The sequence below is a fragment of the Tursiops truncatus genome, chromosome 16, assembly GCF_011762595.2.
Source record: "Tursiops truncatus isolate mTurTru1 chromosome 16, mTurTru1.mat.Y, whole genome shotgun sequence".
In the NCBI taxonomy this organism is placed as follows: Eukaryota; Metazoa; Chordata; class Mammalia; order Artiodactyla; family Delphinidae; genus Tursiops; species Tursiops truncatus.
In genome coordinates this window covers 33,098,025-33,115,876 of record NC_047049.1, presented here as the reverse complement: position 1 = coordinate 33,115,876, position 17,852 = coordinate 33,098,025, and the positions used below count along the sequence as shown (strand labels likewise).

The following is a 17,852-nucleotide window of genomic DNA, read 5'->3' as shown; positions in this document are numbered from 1 at the left end:
TCCACTCCCCACTGGCCTATTTCAGAACTCACTTTTTTAGCAACGAGACAGAGCTGTTCAGCTGGAAGGTAGTCAAAAGGGAAGACAAATCTCCAGTTAAAATTCCCTTCACCATCCAAGGACCTGTAGTGGACATCTGTTTTCTGTTTGTTTTCTTCACTGCCAGGAATCCAACTGAAAAGCAGAAGCAAACAGACTTAGCTACATGTGATTGACAAGTAATCTAGCCGCAAAATTGCGCAGTGATTAGGAGAGAGTGAAGGGCAGGAGAATTAATGCACTTTTCTTGGGCAGGTTCCAGTTATCTATGGAGCTGGGGGGGTGATTTATGAAGGGGAGGCACTCTGTTGCATCCAACACACGTGGTAGCCAAATAAAATATAATTCCTCTCAAACCAAAGCAGGAAACCCTTTAGACTTCAGTTAACAGGGATAAGGTGAAATTTTCTGGAAAATATCAACAATTTAGCTTCTATTTTGAGACTGGTGAAGCTTGCTGGCTATGTTTTTAGTCTCCCTATAACTCATCAGTGTCTGTCATCACTGCTGATAGGCTCAATGAATATGGGTCAGTTCAAAATTTTAGCATCTTCTTTTCCATATTTTACTTAAGCAAACAAAACAGGCACGACTCAAGTAATCTTACCACTTCATTTGTAAATTATTCTTAAATTTACTATGATCACATTAATGAGACAGCAAGGGAGATGTAGGCTGCTATATCCATACTCCTATCTATGAAAATTCATTTCTATCAACAACTGGACATCTTAACTTTTGACATTTGGAAAGTTCCCTTTGGCCTGTGCCTGGCACACCAGCAGACCAGTTGGAGGGAGGAATGAATGAACATGTCTGGGAGGAAGTGTTATCACATCTGCCAGCTATGGGGGAAGACTCCTGGTTTGGAACCAGAGGAACATGAGATTTTAGACTGAAAAAGGAGTGGAATGCATGGATCTCAACACCCACTACCCATTGGAATCAACTGGGGAGCTTTTAAAAATACTGATGCCAGGGCTTCCGTGGTGGTGCTAATGGTTAAGAATCCGCCTGCCAATGCAGGGGACACGGGTTCGAGCTCTGGTCCGGGAAGATGCCACATGCCACAGAGCAACTAAGCCCATGTGCCACAGCTACCGAAGCCCATGTGCCTAGAGCCTGTGCTCTGCGACGAGAGAAGCCACCACAATGAGAAGGCCGCACGCAGCAATGAAGACCCAATGCAGCCTCCTCCAAATAAAGACTGTCAGTAGGAGACAGGCCTGGCTGTGAACTTGCTCTGCCATTAACCCTCTGAGCTTCATCTCCCATCTGTAAAATGAGGTTAATGATATGTGCTCCCTTCACATGGTCAACCTGAGGACAGAATGAGAAGAGCCAGAGTGGGAAGGGGAAATCCTTAACTCATGTTAAGGATCAACTACTATGAACCAGGTATGTAGATGCCTTATTTTATTCTTTCCAACTGTATAACAAGCTCCATCTCACAGGTGAGGAAGCTGAGGTTCAGAGGGGATGTACATCTCATACATCCAGTAATGGACAGAAATAAGTATAACTCCCAGGCCTGTCTGACTCCAAAGTCCAGGACTATTACTCTGCTTCAAAGGACCATGGAGACTAGAAATTCACAAGCTAATATTAGGTCCTATTATTAGTAGTGGTATTTTTTTATTTTTTTGGGTATGCGGGCCTCTCACTGTCGTGGCCTCTCCCATCGCGGAGCACAGGCCTCCAGACGCGCAGGCTCAGCGGCCATGGCTCATGGGCCCAGCCGCTCCACGGCATGTGGGATCCTCCAGGACCAGGGCACGAACCCGTGTCCCTTGCATCGGCAGGCGGACTCTCCACCACTGCGCCACCAGGGAAGCCTCTAATAGTGGTATTGATAGCAATCAACTATACTAGTTTTACTTTTTCTAGTCAATTGACTAACCAGGTAAGCTGAGTTGAAAGATTCCTTTTGACAGTTAACTTTTAAGCTTTTGAACTAACTCACTGAAGAGAGTCCACACTCTGGCTGTGACCTTGGTAGCTTCAGCTTCTAACCCATCCCTAAACAGCACCATCATCCTCCCCTAGACTGCTCACCCACTGTAGCTTTTCCCTCTTTTTCATGAATCTTTCACATTTTAATTTGAAAACAAGTTAAACAACTACTCTAAGTGTATGCATTTGTGTACTTGTACGTATAACTTTGTATGTAATACCCATATGCTTGTAGTGCTAAGGATGTTATTTGTACATTATCCATCTTTTCACATAGAGTAATTAGATTTCCATTCCAAATATGACGTGGTACTTTAGATCTTGCTTTATTCTTGGATTACTGGAGTTATCTCTCAGTCCAGTATTGAGTTTGTTTCCCTGATTGGGAAAAAAAATGCTTATGATAGTCAAATAAATTTGCATATATATAATTAGCTGGAATTAGTTTTCCTTGGGGAATGGTAATAAGATCCTGAAATGAGAAAGAATAATGAAGAACTCGATGAAACCTTCCCTGTTTATAGTGAACCTAAATGACAGTAATTACGTCTTTAACAAAGGTTTGATTGAAGGCCACTTGGGATCATAAGTGAAACTTTGTTCTCACTTTATGAATATATTAAATTTCAACAAGTCTTATCTTTTACATATCAAGGAACCAAACTCAATCCCTGTGGACTAGTAATAATAATAGTATGATGGTTAATTTTATGTGTCAACGTGACTGGCCGTGGGGTGCCCAGATTAAACATTATTTCTGGGTGTGTCTATGAGAATGTTTCCGGATGAGACTAGAATTTGAACTGATGGACTCAGTAGATGGACCTCCCCAACGTGGGTGGCATTAGCTAGTCTATTGAAGGCCTGGAACAGAACAAAAGGCAGAGGAAGGAGGAATTCACCCCCTTTTTCTGCCTCATTGATTGAACCAGGACATCTCATGTCATCTTCTCCTGACCTCAGACTGGCATTTACACCACTTCGAACTCAGGCTGAATGATACCCCCAGCTCTCCTGGGTCTCCAGCCTGCAGCTGGCCAATCGTGGGACTTCTTAGCCTCCGTTATCATGTGAGCCAATTCCTCATAATCTCTCTCTTTCTACACATATGCACATCCTACCTGTTCTGTTTCCTGGAGAACCCTGACTAATGCACATAGTGTTTACTATCTGCCAGGTGCTATCTTAAGTGCTTTGAGTAACTCAGTCTTCTGAATATTCCAGAGTGGTGGATACTATCATTATCTCCAATTTACAGATGAGGATCAGTAAGCTTACTAACTTGTCCAGCTAGTAGGGAAAGTACCGGATTTCAACCCAGGTAGTTTGATTCCAGAGTCTGACTTCTTAATCACTGGGTTCTGTACTCACTATCAACGTATAACACAACATGTGCAACTAAGGAGCCTGGCTGCCACAACTAAGATCCAGCACAACAAAATAAGTATTAAAAAAAAAATATATATATATATATATATATATATATATATATATAAAAAACACAAAACTGACATCAACATGAATTATTTGGAATTGAACTACGCAAGTAACAGAATAATGAACACCTATGATGACGCTTTGCACGCTGGATGCAGGCACTCAGTAAATGTTGGTGGAATGAATGATTTTTTTAAAATTATGCTAATGGGAGTGATGGTGGTGGGATGAATTGGGAGATTGGGATTGACATGTTAGTTATCTATTTTATACATATTAGTGTATATAAGAGCCTGCTGTATTAAAAAATGTAATCATAATTAAAGTAAAGCAAGGACAAGGAAACAGATTGAAAACCTAAACAACAGTTTGGGAGAAGATCTATAAAATCTTCTAGATCTATAAAATCTTCTATATGAATCCAACAGTTTAATGGGGAGAAAGAAATCTAACAATTGTAGCAGCTAATTACTAAAGGTTATCTTGACTAATGGTAACCTTTAATAAAGAAATTGGAAGAGCAAACAACCAGATGTGTATGAATTTAATTAAAACTGTGGAATAAAAAGGAGGAGGAGGAGGAAAAGAAAGCGTCAGAGGGCTTCCCTGGTGGCGCAGTGGTTGAGAGTCCGCCTGCCGATGCAGGGGACACAGGTTCGTGCCCCGGTTCGGGAAGATCCCACATGCCGTGGAGCGGCTGGGCCCGTGAGCCACGGCGGCTGAGCCTGTGCGTCCGGAGCCTGTGCTCCTCAACGGGAGAGGCCACAACAGTGAGAGGCCCACGTACCGCAAAAAAAAAAAAAAAAAAAGCGTCAGAGATACAGAAGCACAGCTAATTTACTGGCTCAATTTTTGGAAAGTTCATTCTTTTTAGAAAAAAAAGCAATAAATGACAAGTATAATTTTATCTGCAGACTGATCAAGATAGGAAACAAATACTTTTTCAGGATTTTATAATAATTTAACGTTTTGGTGCCAAAGGCATATCTTTACCAAGTTCTGTTTCAATATTATGCTCTTGGTTTTGATCAAGGGTTAATACAAGAAATAAAGCATAGTAAGGTTTTGTGGTTAAAAAAAAGTTATGCTAATGTTTCCTCTCTTCCATGGACATTAACTTCTGGTAATAAAATATATTAAAAAAGAAACTTTGGAAGCTCTACTTCTGTTTCTAAGGCTAGTTACTCAAGGTATTAAAAATGAGTAAAAATGAACTGCATGACTAAAAAGTCTCATAACAAATCTGCTTAATAAACTGAACAAAACCCACTTTCTTAGAAAAGAAACACTTATCAGTTCTTACAGGCATCAGATGCCTCTGTTCATAAACAACATGCACACAGGTTTCTCTCTTCTTTCTGTTCTCTCTCCCTTTGTCTCCCTAGAGCTTCCTAAGCAGATTGCATTCATGAACTATAATAGCTTCAAATAATCAAGGATCCTCTAGTGGACACTTTCAATACTGAACACTCATGAAGGAGAGAGTCTGCTTTGTTCACCGAGTTTGGCATGCTCTTCCATGCCAGTCTTTCTTACCCTTTAACGTAGATGTCGCTCATTTCCTCTCCTGTGATGCTTTTCTCATCCAGGATAACGTCCTTGGTGTTCCAGATGATCACACGCAGGTAGTATCTGAAAGGAGCACATTTTGAAGGTGCTTTTTTTTCTGGTCCTGAACCAAGACCCCAGTAAGATACAGCAGGGTCTCAAGATTACTTACTTCTTGGCTTTCCGGGGTGTGATATTGAAAGGAGGGCCTGGTGGCCCCAAACTCCTGGGGAAAACATCCACCCACATCTGAAGTTTTCCCTAAGCCATTCAAAAATGAAAAGAGAAATGAAGTTATATTATGGGTGGTAGAGACTACAATTTTCTTTCATACGTCTTAGATGAAACTAGTTCTTCAGGCCTCCTAGTTTATTAGTCCGTATGGAAGGCAAACAAAAATGGAGTAAAAGAACAAACCAAGATGAATCTTATACCTTCAGTGTCAGTTAGGCCATCCGCCCCCCATTCTCTCCCAGGAGTCTCTGATGGCTGCGTGTACCTACCTGTATCAGTCTGAGTCTTCCCTGGTTAATAAAATGAGGGGCTTCCCAATGCTAACACAACCCCCAACACACAAACACACACACACCCCCTCTTACAATGACTAAAAGTTGGGCCCTTCACACTCAGAACAGATTTCCCGCTGTCACTCTATCCATCTTCACATTGCCTACTTGATATCAGTCCCAGTTTTGTGACACCCAAGGGTTTCTCCACTTACCTTGAGAGAGAAAATAAAAATAATTTAAAACTGTATTTAATTTTGTAAAAGAAAAACTTACAGCATGGCACTTTCGAAGGAGAGACTCAAACAATGACAAGAACATGACTGTTCCCCCCAAATTGAGGACCCCCTGCGTTGGCTTGCTAGTGTCTACCGCCTGAGAGGGAGCTTGCAGGAAGGGGGAGAGTGAGAGCCTGGACTGACACCTGTGGCGCCATCTTGGTGAGGCCCCACTCAAGTCTTTGACGGCTACAGACCAGGCCCATGTATCTGACTGGAGTATTCTTCCAGACAGGCTAGGAATGCCACTAACACACTGTATCAACGATACAAACCAATGTAAATCCCCCAAACTGTGTTTGGATGTTCTGTAGACTGCGTTCATGACTAAAACAGACTGGTCTTTAAGAAGGTTGCCAGGAAACCACTAGGCTGGTTTCCTAATGCACTGTGATCAAAATGAATTATCTGAAGCCCTTGAAAAGGGATATATGTTACTGGGATCCTGACTCTCTTCCCACTAATCTCCAGGGCTCAAGGGTCTATTATACATCAAGCACACTGCAGAAATTAGGCATCCAGGTGTCTCCTAAGACCTACCCGGAGTCTGTCCAATGCAGTAGGCAGAGGTGATGGAAGTATTGGTAGCCCAGGGAGCAATCTTCCTCGCTTTGTAATGTCTTAAGACTTTATTCAATTGAGGAGTAGGAGTGGAGAGAGGAGAAATGGGCTCTTTGTGGGGAAAGAAGAAGAATTAGAGAAGGAAGAAATCAAAATATGGAACAAAATAAGAGTGAGTGACAAAATCAGCTAGTAAGCCCAGGCTCCTTGTGGTCACTTTTTAAGAGACCACGGTTCGGCTATCAGTGTCAACGATATTTGCATCCATTAGATAAATATTTCTTAAAGCACGACTTCCTAACCATCTGCATCAGAACCTCTCCAGATACTTGTTACAAATTCAGATTCCCTGCCCCACCCCAGACTTATTGAATCTGAATCTCTGCAGGCATGACCTGGAAATCTTCATTCTGACAAGCTTCTACATGGACTATTTTGTCATTTTCCATGTCTCTCCTTGCTTCTCTGGGAACTGCTCCCCAGCTTCTAGGAACTGACCTTCCCCCATCACTATCAACATGGTCCCTGTGATGAGCCATCCTGTGTACTGTATCCCTGTCCTCCTGGCTAGAGCTGAGTGGTCCAGTGGTGGACAAATGGGCCAAGTTGGGGCAACCAATCCTTTCCACGTGTGGAAGTAGATGGGGCTACATTATAACATAAACTCAGAAACCGTCCACAATATTCTGACACGTGGGAAGGTGATCACAGGAAGGAAAAGTGCAGGGTAAAGGAGACTCTGAGAGAAACAGACAAGAGACAGGGAGAAATTCTGGTCCAAGGTTGTTCTGAGTCAGTGTCACTCTCCTGTCTGGATTTAGTGAGTTACCTGAAAATTCTTACAATAAATTCCCCTTGGGGATGAAGCTAACCTGAGTTTCATTTCTATTTCGTGTATATCTAAAAGTATCCAAAAAAGATAAAAGAGGCGAGTCTGTGTCAGCTATCACCAGTGCCTTTGGAGTGTGGATGAGGGGTTCAGAGAGCCCTTTACCTGGGAGATATTAGGCTGAAAGGTGCTATGCAAAGTCCTTGTTTCCACGTGTTCAGGGACCAGCCCCTGAGTCCTAAGGATGTGAAGGGCAAGGCGCTCCTCAGGGGCCCCGAGGTGTTGGTGCAGGGTTTTGTTGGCTTCTGCAATAAAGAAGGACAGTGAAACAGGGATGGGCATCTGGGAACAGTTCAGCCAGATCGCCTTGAGGGATTTGCAGTACTTCACCCCAGACTCTGCAAAAATGGTCAGGCAGTGCCAGTGTGCAAACCAGCTTGTGAAAGAGTTGTTGATAGAAATAGCTCCTGACTGGGCTTCCCTGGTGGCGCAGTGGTTAAGAATCCGCCTGCCAATGCAGGGGACATGGGTTCAAGCCCCGGTCCAGGAAGATCCCACGTGCCGTGGAGCAACTAAGCCCGTGCGCCACAACTACTGAGCCCACGTGCCACAACTACTGAAACCTGGGCGCGTAAAGCCCGTGCTCTGCAACAAGAGAAGCCACCACAATGAGAAGCCTGCGCACCACAAGGGAGAGCAGTCCCTGCTCGCAACAACTAGAGAAAGCCTGCACACAGCATCGAAGACCCAACAGGGCCAAAAATTAATTAATTAATTAATTAATTAATTTTAAAAAAAGCTCCTGACCAAGAGACCTGCCCCAACCAGGCTCATTTCTGACTTGTGGGCTGCCAATAGTGAAGAGACCAGAATGCTCCAGAATGTGTAAGTGAGAGCAGCCCCTATTTACGTTGGTGTCAGGGGCTCACTCCGTCTCCCAGACTCCCTTACAGTTAGGTGTGGCCGTGCAAACAAGGTAGGCTAGAATATAACGTAGGTGGAAGTGACATGTGTGTCACTTCAAGACCTAGCCCATAAAACCCTCTCACGTAGGATCCTCTGTGTGTACTTTCTCTTCTGGACGCGGAAGAAAACAGTGACCTTAGACACCTGAGCTGAAGAAGGGCAGAGCTATAAGATGGAAGAGCCTAGTCCATGAAGCATTGTTTGGAAGAGGGCCACCCACCTGTAGGAGTACCTGTTTTGAATTTATGAGAAATAAACTTCTATTGCCACTATTCTATTCTTCTATTGCCATTAAGCCACTGAAATTTGTAAGTTTAACTATTACAGTAACTAGGTAGCATCACTGTGGCATTTAAAAAACATAGTCCCCAAATTCTCTGTCACTCCTCCCATGGGGAGGTGGGGTCTATGTCCCCTCCCTTTGAATCTGCAGACATATTTGACCACTAAAGAAAGGATGCTGTGTGACTTCCGAGGCTAACCATGAAAGGCCAGGCTGGTCTTCTTGGGGTGCTCGCTCTGGCGGAAGCTGCCAGCCGTGTAGGGAGTCTGGGTGCCCAGAGATCACCCTACGGGAAAGGCCTGGGTAGGTGCTCTGGTCATCAGTTCCACGTAAGCCCCCATCCAGGAGCCAGCAGCAGATGCCAGCCATGTGCGTGAGCCATCCTGGACATCCAGCTCAGCAGAGCCTTCAGATGGCTGCAGCCCTGGCCAACATCTGACAGCAGTCGACTGCGTGAGCAACAAGTGAGAACTGCCCAGGTGAGCCCTTCCTGAACAGCTAACCCGCAAAACTATAAGCAAAACAAAATGGTTGCCATATGGGAAAAGAATCTAAAAAAGAGTAGATATATGTATCATTGATTCACTTTGCTGTACAGCAGAAACTAACACAACACTGTAAATCAACTATACTCCAATAAAAATTTAAAAAAATAAAACAATATGGTTGTTTTCAGCGGCTAACTTTTGGGGTGATTTGTTTTGTGACAAAAGTAACTGGAACAATCCTGACTGATACAGCTTTCTGGGGGTACTGTTTAATTGTTGGGGGTAATCTTCTCCATGGGGCCATGCTGCTTGCCAGTTTATTCCCAGTCCCTTTTGCAAGTTCTCCTGTTAACAGCAGCATCAACATTTGTTAAACATCTTACCATCCCTGATATCAACCAAGTCCTCTTAAGAAAGCCAGGCAAATATAGTTTCTTACAATGTCAAGAAAAAACAGCTGATGATCAGGAAGCACTTTCACTCCTGTGTGCCCTGGGATCAGCTTTCTCTGGCTCTCCCATGTGCCCTCAAAGCCACAGCCCACTGCCAGCCCCTCCAGGAAGCCCTCCTCCCTACGAAACACTGAATCATGCCACAGCTCTTACGCTCTATTAAGCTTATTTCAGTCTCTGTCATGATGCAGTTAGCTGTTTATGTGTCAGGACAGGTTGCATTATAAATTACCGCTGAGGAAAGAGCAAGACCCCAAGCTCGGATGTGAGCCAGATGTGAACTCAGCAGAGTCTTCAAACCAGCCCCCAGCATCCCTGAGCCTTCTCAGAGAAGGACTGGGAGAATGATGGAATAAAATTGGAGGAGAAATTCTTCCACTACCATCTGAGTACTTTTGAGCTAATTATGCATTACATGGAAATAAGTTAATTATTAGAACTTTGTGTTCAAAGCTCAAATGGCTATGACCTAAAAAGGTCAAGTGAAACATAAGACAGACAAGAAAACGTGTCCACTTTGACACCTGACATGACAGCAAAACTCTACTATAATGGGGCTTTTGTTAGACAGTCATGTGTACGGAATTCCCTATGGTATTAGGGCACTGCTCTGTCCACCCCCCTCCCCAACGCAAACTTGTAACCAGCTTGCCATCCATGGCAATGTGCTTACCAAATTCATCTAGGCTGTAGTCTTGTCCTCCATATCTGATTCTACTTCCGTCTTCAGAAAGGACAGGTGGTGGGAAGCCTTTGAATCTGGCTACATTTTGAAGCAACTGTGTTGGTTTCAGTTGATCTCGCCAGGTGTTGACTCCAGAGCTGTGAATAATATCCCACACCCGGAGTTACCGCAGGGCACACAAGTTCTTCTTGGATTCATACACACACATACTTATAGGTGCTCTCATGTTAACGGGGGAGCAGGGAATGTGCTCTACACATTGGCTTTTGCCCAGAAATCTATTTAGGATTTAGAGACCTAAAATCCACAATCATTTTGGCCTCAGCCAATTGGTACTCCCCACCGCCCCTCAGTTTCCTCCTCTGTAAAAAATGAGTTTGACTGAGATCCCTGTAATCACAATCGGGAAACTTACAAATTAGAAATCACAAGCTGTATCTCATTCAATACTACAGAAAGGCACTGTTTAGCACTCAGGGAAAGAGGGACATCAGAGAATTGATCAGTTTGGAGGGAGGGGCAGGGAATTCCTGCCATCAAACATTGCCAGCTCTTGGTCCTGGGCATCAAGGAGGGAAGGGGCTCGAAGAATGGGAGAGTGGAGACTGGTTCTCCAGGGGCTGCTGCCTGCGCCATCCCCACAGAGCACTGCACTGCTCCAGGGGCCAGCGTTGTACACAGACGCCAATGTGAATGGGCAATGCTATGGTCCTGATTCTCTCTAAGATGATTCTATTATCAACAACAGTATCTACCTGACTCAAACGAGCAGGGGCTCAGTTAAGACAGGCCCTGAGGTGGAGCGCCAGAGCTTCCCCAGGTATTAACGTTAGATGGAGCAAACTGTCAACAAACACTTACACACAGTACTGCTCAGGAATGCCGCAGTGGGACCCAAACCGGGAAAGGAATCGGTTTTCCAGGTCAATAATCGTTTCTCCTACTTTTTCATCACGGGTAAAGGTGTCGTAATCATAGACAGAAATTTTCAGGTCTTTTTCTTGAGGTAAGTAGCAGCTCAGTTCATACATTCTGAATAAACAAATGCAAGGTTAGAATCTCCATGATCCCACCCGGGCGTCTCACACAAACCAGGGTTCTGCACAAAGACTCCCCAGGCCGGGGCCGGGGCTGCAGGAGGAGGACATCATGGCCGGGATAGCCAGGTGGATGGCGGCGGGCAGGGATGCTTGATTAAGTAGTGCCCGTTAGTAATGAGAGCAACAGACTGTACACTTGCTCAGGAGAAGATCCGGGGCTTTAAATGCCTAACGAGAACCCCAGCTTTGCTGCTTACTAGCTGCGGGACCCTAGGCCAGCTACTTAACCTCTCTGTGCTCAGTTTTCTCATCTGTAAAACGATGATAATATTCCCTACCATCCCATGTTGTTACAAGGGTCAAGGGAAGAAATGTTTAGAAAGCATTTGGTATGAGTGCATTACTCAAAACCCAATAGCTATAATAGTAATAACAATAAATTATTATGTTATATAATAATTATTAATAATTATAATATTATTAGCATATATGCCTATTATCTGGGCACCCAGTCATCTCTACCCAGCTGGGAGATTAGTAAGGCACAAGCACCCTGATTTATAGCCCCCATATCTGTGCCCCTACTATGTTATCTTCTCTGCCTCAACAGAGACCACCACCCCATGGAACACCCTGGACTCACCCCACAGGAGCATGAGGGTCTGGAGGGGGTAAGCAGAAGGCTGCCAAGAAGGCTCCCTCCCTCCCAGGCTCTCTGGCTCTGCCACTGATTTGTGAAGGCTTTTCTATAGTATCTGTATTAAAATGCAAACACTTCTGAGAGAACGATAAACGATCAAACAGTAATTTCTGTGGTAGGTGAGCAATATGGTGCCAGTTCTGAGATGGTGATAGCTGTACAGCATAAGCTCCAGATGGGTGGGGTTCGGTTCTGTATCTGCACACAGAGGGCTGAGTCCCATAGTAGGTGCTCAATAAACTTTGTGGACAGAAAACCGTGAGAGGCCTCTTGCATCTCTCCTCTCTCACTGTGCCTCCACTTCTCCTCCTGCCACTCTGGTGTGTGGACTGGTTCTTGCCCAAAGAGCCAGGAGTATTAATCTCTTGAGCAGAAGGGTATGTGTCAGTGGGGCTCTGGAGACAAGCTTCTCGGGTGCCTCCTAGATACATCTCAGTGACTTCTCCAGACTGCTGCAGCCAGGTGGGGGCCTGCAGGAGGAAGGCGGCCCAGGATAGAAGGTGCTGGAGTCATGGCCACACCTGAAGCACCATATCCACACGAGCCCCCAAATTCCATTACTGATTCCAAGGGACAGGTAACATGTGTCCCTTGAGAAAAAGAATTCTTTGCTCAAATAAGTTTGAGAACCACTTCTGTTCCTCTGGGCAAACTGAAGGTTCTGAGAAGTCCTGCAGTTATCTTTTTAACCCAAGCATCTTGGTCTGATGAAGGAATACGTCGTTCTTTAGAACACAATCAACATCTTCTGGCAGACTGACATCCTATTGAATGTTATGGGCTAACAATGCTGAACAGTGGCCGAGCACGTAGGAAAGGCTGCTCCTTCGCGAATTCCTTTCATGGAATCCCTGAGGGTCTCCGCTGAGAAGAACGTCACCCTGGAGAAGAGTGAGGCCAGGGACCGCAGCCGTGGGCGGGGTTGCAGAACCGCGTCTCCCTGGCTCCACCCTGCTGGGCGGGGTGATGTCTGCACGTTCACCAGATGGCGATTGGCCCTGCGGAGCCTGACGGCATCACTTCCTTCGGGGGTGGCTCCAAGCTAGACTTTTCCTGCCACTTAATTAAGCTTGTGCTTGGCTCCGAGATGAGCGATTCAGACAGGGCCCCCTTTCTCCCGTAAAAGCTGGCTTTCCCTGCTTCCCTGTGTCCCTCGCATGGAGCCCTCCTTCCTGCCCTGCGTGCCTTTTCCTGTCTAGACCTCAGGGCTGGATCAGGGGAAGAAAAGGAAAACAATCATATTGCCCTGCCGGAGGATTACTTCCACTGCCTGGCTCTAGCACGCGGCCCCGGGGTGTACAGCACAGAGGGTGTGCATGTGCGCGCGTGCACACGCATGTACACACACGAGAGGGAAGGGTTGCATGAGGGCACCCAACAACAAACGCGAGTAGAGAAGAAGCGGATGGGCAGGATAATAAAGCCAGAAATTAAAATACAGTCACACGTCAAAAGAACAAGTGTCCTCCTTCTCAGCAGAGTTCTGGGGAAAAATAGCACTGTTTTTACAAATGTTTTGTGCAAAGAACATTTTTCTACAGGTGATGGCTTGGCCCGGAATATGAAACATTACCAAGGGTGTTGGAAAAGCCTGGGGCTTGGTCAGGAATTTCTACCTAAGTCTTGGCTGCCCGGTGCACCAGCTCTGTGGACACAGCTCTGGTGCCCTGTTTCTGTCACCTGTAAAGCGGGGCCGTTTCTGCCTGCCCTGTCAGCTGCCGGGTTTGACACTGAGGTGAAAATCAAATGGTGGCGGCCTTGCAGACGCTGCATTCAGGTGGCCTGGGCGTGAGTCCCGGCTCTGCCGCTCAGCAGTGGAGTGAGGTGGCGCTGACTCCCTCCGCGCCTCCGTTTCTTCTGTTGTCAGGTGAGGGTAGCCCCTCAGAGTTGTGAGATTTTTGAGATGTTTTCTATGAAGGGCTCGGTATAGTGCACATCCACAGTAAGAGCTCAGCAAATAGTAGCTATTATTAAATGTGGAAGTAGTTTATAGCTGAAAAAAGCCGGTCCTCTTAGAGGTCACTTGGGGGCGCCTTACCCTTCAGAAGGTTCTGATGAGATCAGTGTAACAGTCCAGAACAGATGTAAGATGGCAATGATGAAGACGGTAATGCTATTTCAGGAATCTTTGGGGTACTTCCCTGGTGGCACAGTGGTTAAGAATCCGCCTGCCAATGCAGGGGACACGGGTTCGAGCCTTGGTCCAGGAAGATCCCACATGCCATGGAGCAACTAAGCCCGTGCACCACAACTACTGAGCCTGCGCCCTAGAGCCCGCAAGCCACAACTACTGAGCCCGCAAGCCACAACTACTGAGCCTGCACTCTAGAGCCCATGAGCCACAACTACTGAAGCCTGCGTGTCTAGAGCCTGTGCTTCGCAACGAGAAGCCACTGCAATGAGAAGCCCACCCACCACAACGAAGAGTAGCCCCCACTCGCCGCAACTAGAGAAAGCCACGCATAGCAACGAAGACCCAACAGCAATAAATAAAATCTTCGGGAACAGAAGACAGGGAGCGGGACATCTGACCCCATCACTTTCTGCTGCCTTCTCAGTTTTGGTAACAGAGTCAATAACACATATACTGGCTCAAAGTGGTGGAGTCAAAGCATCCCAGAAAAGAGCTCAGCAGGATCGGGGAGTGAGAACCACCTTTCACTACATGTAAGTCACTGCCTACCCTTCTTGTCTAGAAGCCACAAACCCTCTGGACTCCTGGGCCTCATTACCCGCCCCCCGTCCCTCCAGGTCTCACAGCAAATCTCTCAGACTTGGTTTAGTTTTCTTCATGGTACTTTTCACTTCCACAAATTTCTTGTATTTGTGCATTTACGTATTTATTACCTGCCCCACCGACGTGGATATTTGAATAGTTCACAGACATAGTTTCACAGCTTCCGAGCCTAGAGCAGGGCCTAGCACCCATTGCATCCTTAGCACAGAGGCCAAGAAGAAAAGAACCACAGAAAAGCGTTAGGAAGTGCCCGTTACCTGCCAAACACCGGGTTGAGAGTGTTGGGGATGTAGTGGTCTCGATCTTCCATTACTTTTTTGCCCAGCGTTATTTTTATATAAGGGTCACACTGTGGGGACAAAACAGACAGCAGGTTATGTCACCACGGGGTGCCAGTTCAAGGCAGTTTCTGGGACAGACTCCACACCCGCTCCCACCCTGATGAGAAGAGGTAGCCTCAGACCAGGTCTGGGCAATGCTTCCTCTTGGCGCCACGCAGCCAGAGCACCTTTGGAGGAGAGGCAGTGGCGGGGAGCAGTGACAAAGCAATTCTCCTCCGAGGTCACGTCTGTAAAATGAGAAGGGTGAACCAGAGGCTCCAAAGCCCCTTCAAGCTCTGAGATAAATCCCCACAGGGACAATCCTCCTGAACAGATTGTTTTGATAGAGTATCTTTCCCCTTGTGAGATAACAGAGCCCAGAAAGAAAGAACATGACAATTACTGTGGCGGATGACTGTAATTATGTTGCTATAGGAGAAGGCTCCACGCCCAAACTCTTACCAGGCCATTGTTGTCCTGGGGCTGGAGCTCTAAGCCTCGAACAATGTAAATCCTAACCGTGCATTCCTGTGGGACACTGTCAGGTAGTTCCCGAAACTGCCGGGGAGGGGCCGGCACGCTGGGGTCATCCGACAGTGGGTAGATTCTGAAGGAACCCTAGGAGAGAGACACACAGATGTACTCGCAGGACCTTGGGCGATCAGGGCAGAGGGCTTGGGGCAGTGTCCTTTCCCCCAGGACACTGGGGGCAGCCACAGGGGCTGTGGGATTGGGAGATGAAGGGCTGCCTTTTGTGAAAGAGATAGCTATGGTGTGCTTTGCATGTTTCCAGTGGGGAAAGTGAGTGATGATAAAGTAATTACATAATAGATCACAGGGGAGAAGAAAGGGCAGGGCAGAGGTAGGGAGGCCCGGCAAAAACCTAGGCAAGACATGGAGGTGGCCTGGACCAGTATGATGGCAAAGGAGGTGATAAGAAGTGAAATTCTGCACATTTTTTGAAGATAGGAATAAAAATGATTATTTTTTAAACCCAATAAAGTATAAAGGGTGATTTCCCTTTTTTTCTGCATCACCCCTATAAACCCCCTTCCATCCACTCCCAGGCAAATTCCCATTCATCCCTCAGGTCTCAGCTGAAAAGTGTCACTTCTTCCAGGAAACCTCCCTGATTGCCCCTGGGTTGGATAGGTTTCCTAACACTCTCTTCTAACCCCGCACTCACCCCTATTGCAGCACTGACCTCTGCGTCGTCACTGTCTATTTATTGTCTATATTCTTCACTAGACTGGGAGCTTCCTGAGGGAGGGAACTATTTCTTGTTTATCACTCTATCTCCAGGACCTAACACCGGGCTGGGCATGAAACAGCAGGGACACAGTAAGCAGTTTCTGAATGAGTGAGCCATCAGGCCAGCTCGAGAGGCCTTATATTTTATCTTGAAACCAGCTTATGTACAAGAGAAAGCACTGAAGTTGGATTCGGAACACGTGGGTCTTAGTTCCAGCTACTTTCACTCAGTAAAGCAGCATGATGTAAGCACCTACCATGTGCCAGGTACTGGAGGCCAAAAAACGAACTCTAGGAATCCAGTCTGGCACAGGGGTGCTAAGTAGGTTTGACTCTCATGCTATCTTTGATGGCTTGGTGGAAGGCTATAATGAGAAGGATTTTGAAACCACGTGTAGGGTAAAAGGGTCTGATAGATGAGCAATGTCTGCTATTCGAAAGGATTAGAAAGTAACAGCACATCTGCCACGGATTTGCCAACTGTGGTTGGAGGGAGGGGCAGTTGTGAAAGCAGATACTTACAGTGTGAGTGGTACTTTAGTAGCAGCAGGGACCCAGGGAGCCTGGGGTAGGAGTGAGTCACCCTGCCAGGAGCAACCAGGGAACACTTCACAAAGAATGTGACATCGGAGCTGGCGCTTAAAAGAATGAGTAGGAGTGTGTCAGACCACAGAGAGGGAAGGAAGGGCGTCCAGGGAATGAAGAAGTTGTCCCAAAGCTCCAAGTTGTGAGAGGACAGGGTGTGTTTGGGGGCTTGGAGAGGATGCAGTGGCAGGAGAGACAAGAAGCTTGTGAAAGGCCAGCCCAACCCTTGGAAGGAGTTGAGACTTGACCCGGTGGAAACTCAAGCGATGTCTTTAAGCGGTCGAGAAACACGATCAGATTTGGTTGCGTGGAAGATGGACTAGAGCGTGGATGAGAAGGGTGGCAAGGACGATGGATTGGGAAAGTGCTGCAGTGGTCCTGCTGAAAGCCTGGGAGGGGGCGGTGTGTGTGTGTGTGTTGAAAGCCTGGGAGGGGGCGGTGTGTGTGTGTGTGTGTGTGTGTGTGCGTGCGCGCACTAGAGCTTAGAGAGGCTGACTCTACAGGATTCAAGGCTGAAAGATAACGGAGGATGGCTTTGAGTGTTCTGCCCCCAACCCCACTGTCCTCGTCCTTGTTGGCATTTTCTAGCATCCTTCAGATGTCAGGGGATACGTCCCTGACCCAGAGCTTGGTTGTCCTTTATCCTAGGTCTATAAAGAAAATAAAGATGGATCTTAAACAGGACACACACACACATTTTACTCACCTTAAACTCTCCTACCACAGAAGGATCTTCATTCTCATCTGATTTGCCTCGATACAGCTTGAAAGTATCTGAGAAGTCTGTCAGGCCCTCGAATTCCATTACATCCTCCAGTTCACAGTCATATATCTGCAAACCATCAACAGATTCTTAATTTCTCATTAAAATACAGGTGGAATCTAAAATCAAAAAGACTGACGATACCAAATGGGCACGAGATGTGGACGGAGCCCCAGAACTCTCACGTTGCTGGCTGCAGTGCAGGATGATACGACCACTTTGGAAAAGTGTCTGGCAATTTCTTATGAAGTCAAACATCCAGCTACTCTATGATGCAGAAGTTTTATTCCTAGGTATTCATCCGAGAGACATGAAAACATGTCCACATGGTATTAGAATGTCCATAGCAGCTTCATCATCGGGAGAATGGATAAACAAGTTGTGGTATATCCATACAATGGAATATGACTCAGCAATTAAAAGGGGCAAAC

The 17,852-nt window shown here is 46.2% G+C and overlaps 1 protein-coding gene across 5 annotated transcripts in view; it reads right to left on the bottom strand.

Annotated features, from left to right (window-relative positions):
* The window catches only part of MYOF (myoferlin), a 155,679-nt gene that overhangs the window by 10,099 nt on the left and 127,728 nt on the right, over positions 1-17,852 (bottom strand). For all 5 annotated transcript variants that reach the window (XM_019939645.3, XM_073794182.1, XM_019939644.3 and 2 more), the window contains 9 exons: positions 17,365-17,490; positions 15,285-15,440; positions 14,760-14,851; positions 10,887-11,057; positions 10,014-10,162; positions 7,317-7,456; positions 5,150-5,238; positions 4,966-5,061; positions 33-174 (listed from right to left, as the gene is read on the bottom strand). In XM_019939645.3, the coding sequence (XP_019795204.2) occupies positions 33-174; positions 4,966-5,061; positions 5,150-5,238; positions 7,317-7,456; positions 10,014-10,162; positions 10,887-11,057; positions 14,760-14,851; positions 15,285-15,440; positions 17,365-17,490 (1,161 nt within the window). The remainder of the gene's footprint in view (positions 1-32; positions 175-4,965; positions 5,062-5,149; positions 5,239-7,316; positions 7,457-10,013; positions 10,163-10,886; positions 11,058-14,759; positions 14,852-15,284; positions 15,441-17,364; positions 17,491-17,852) is intronic.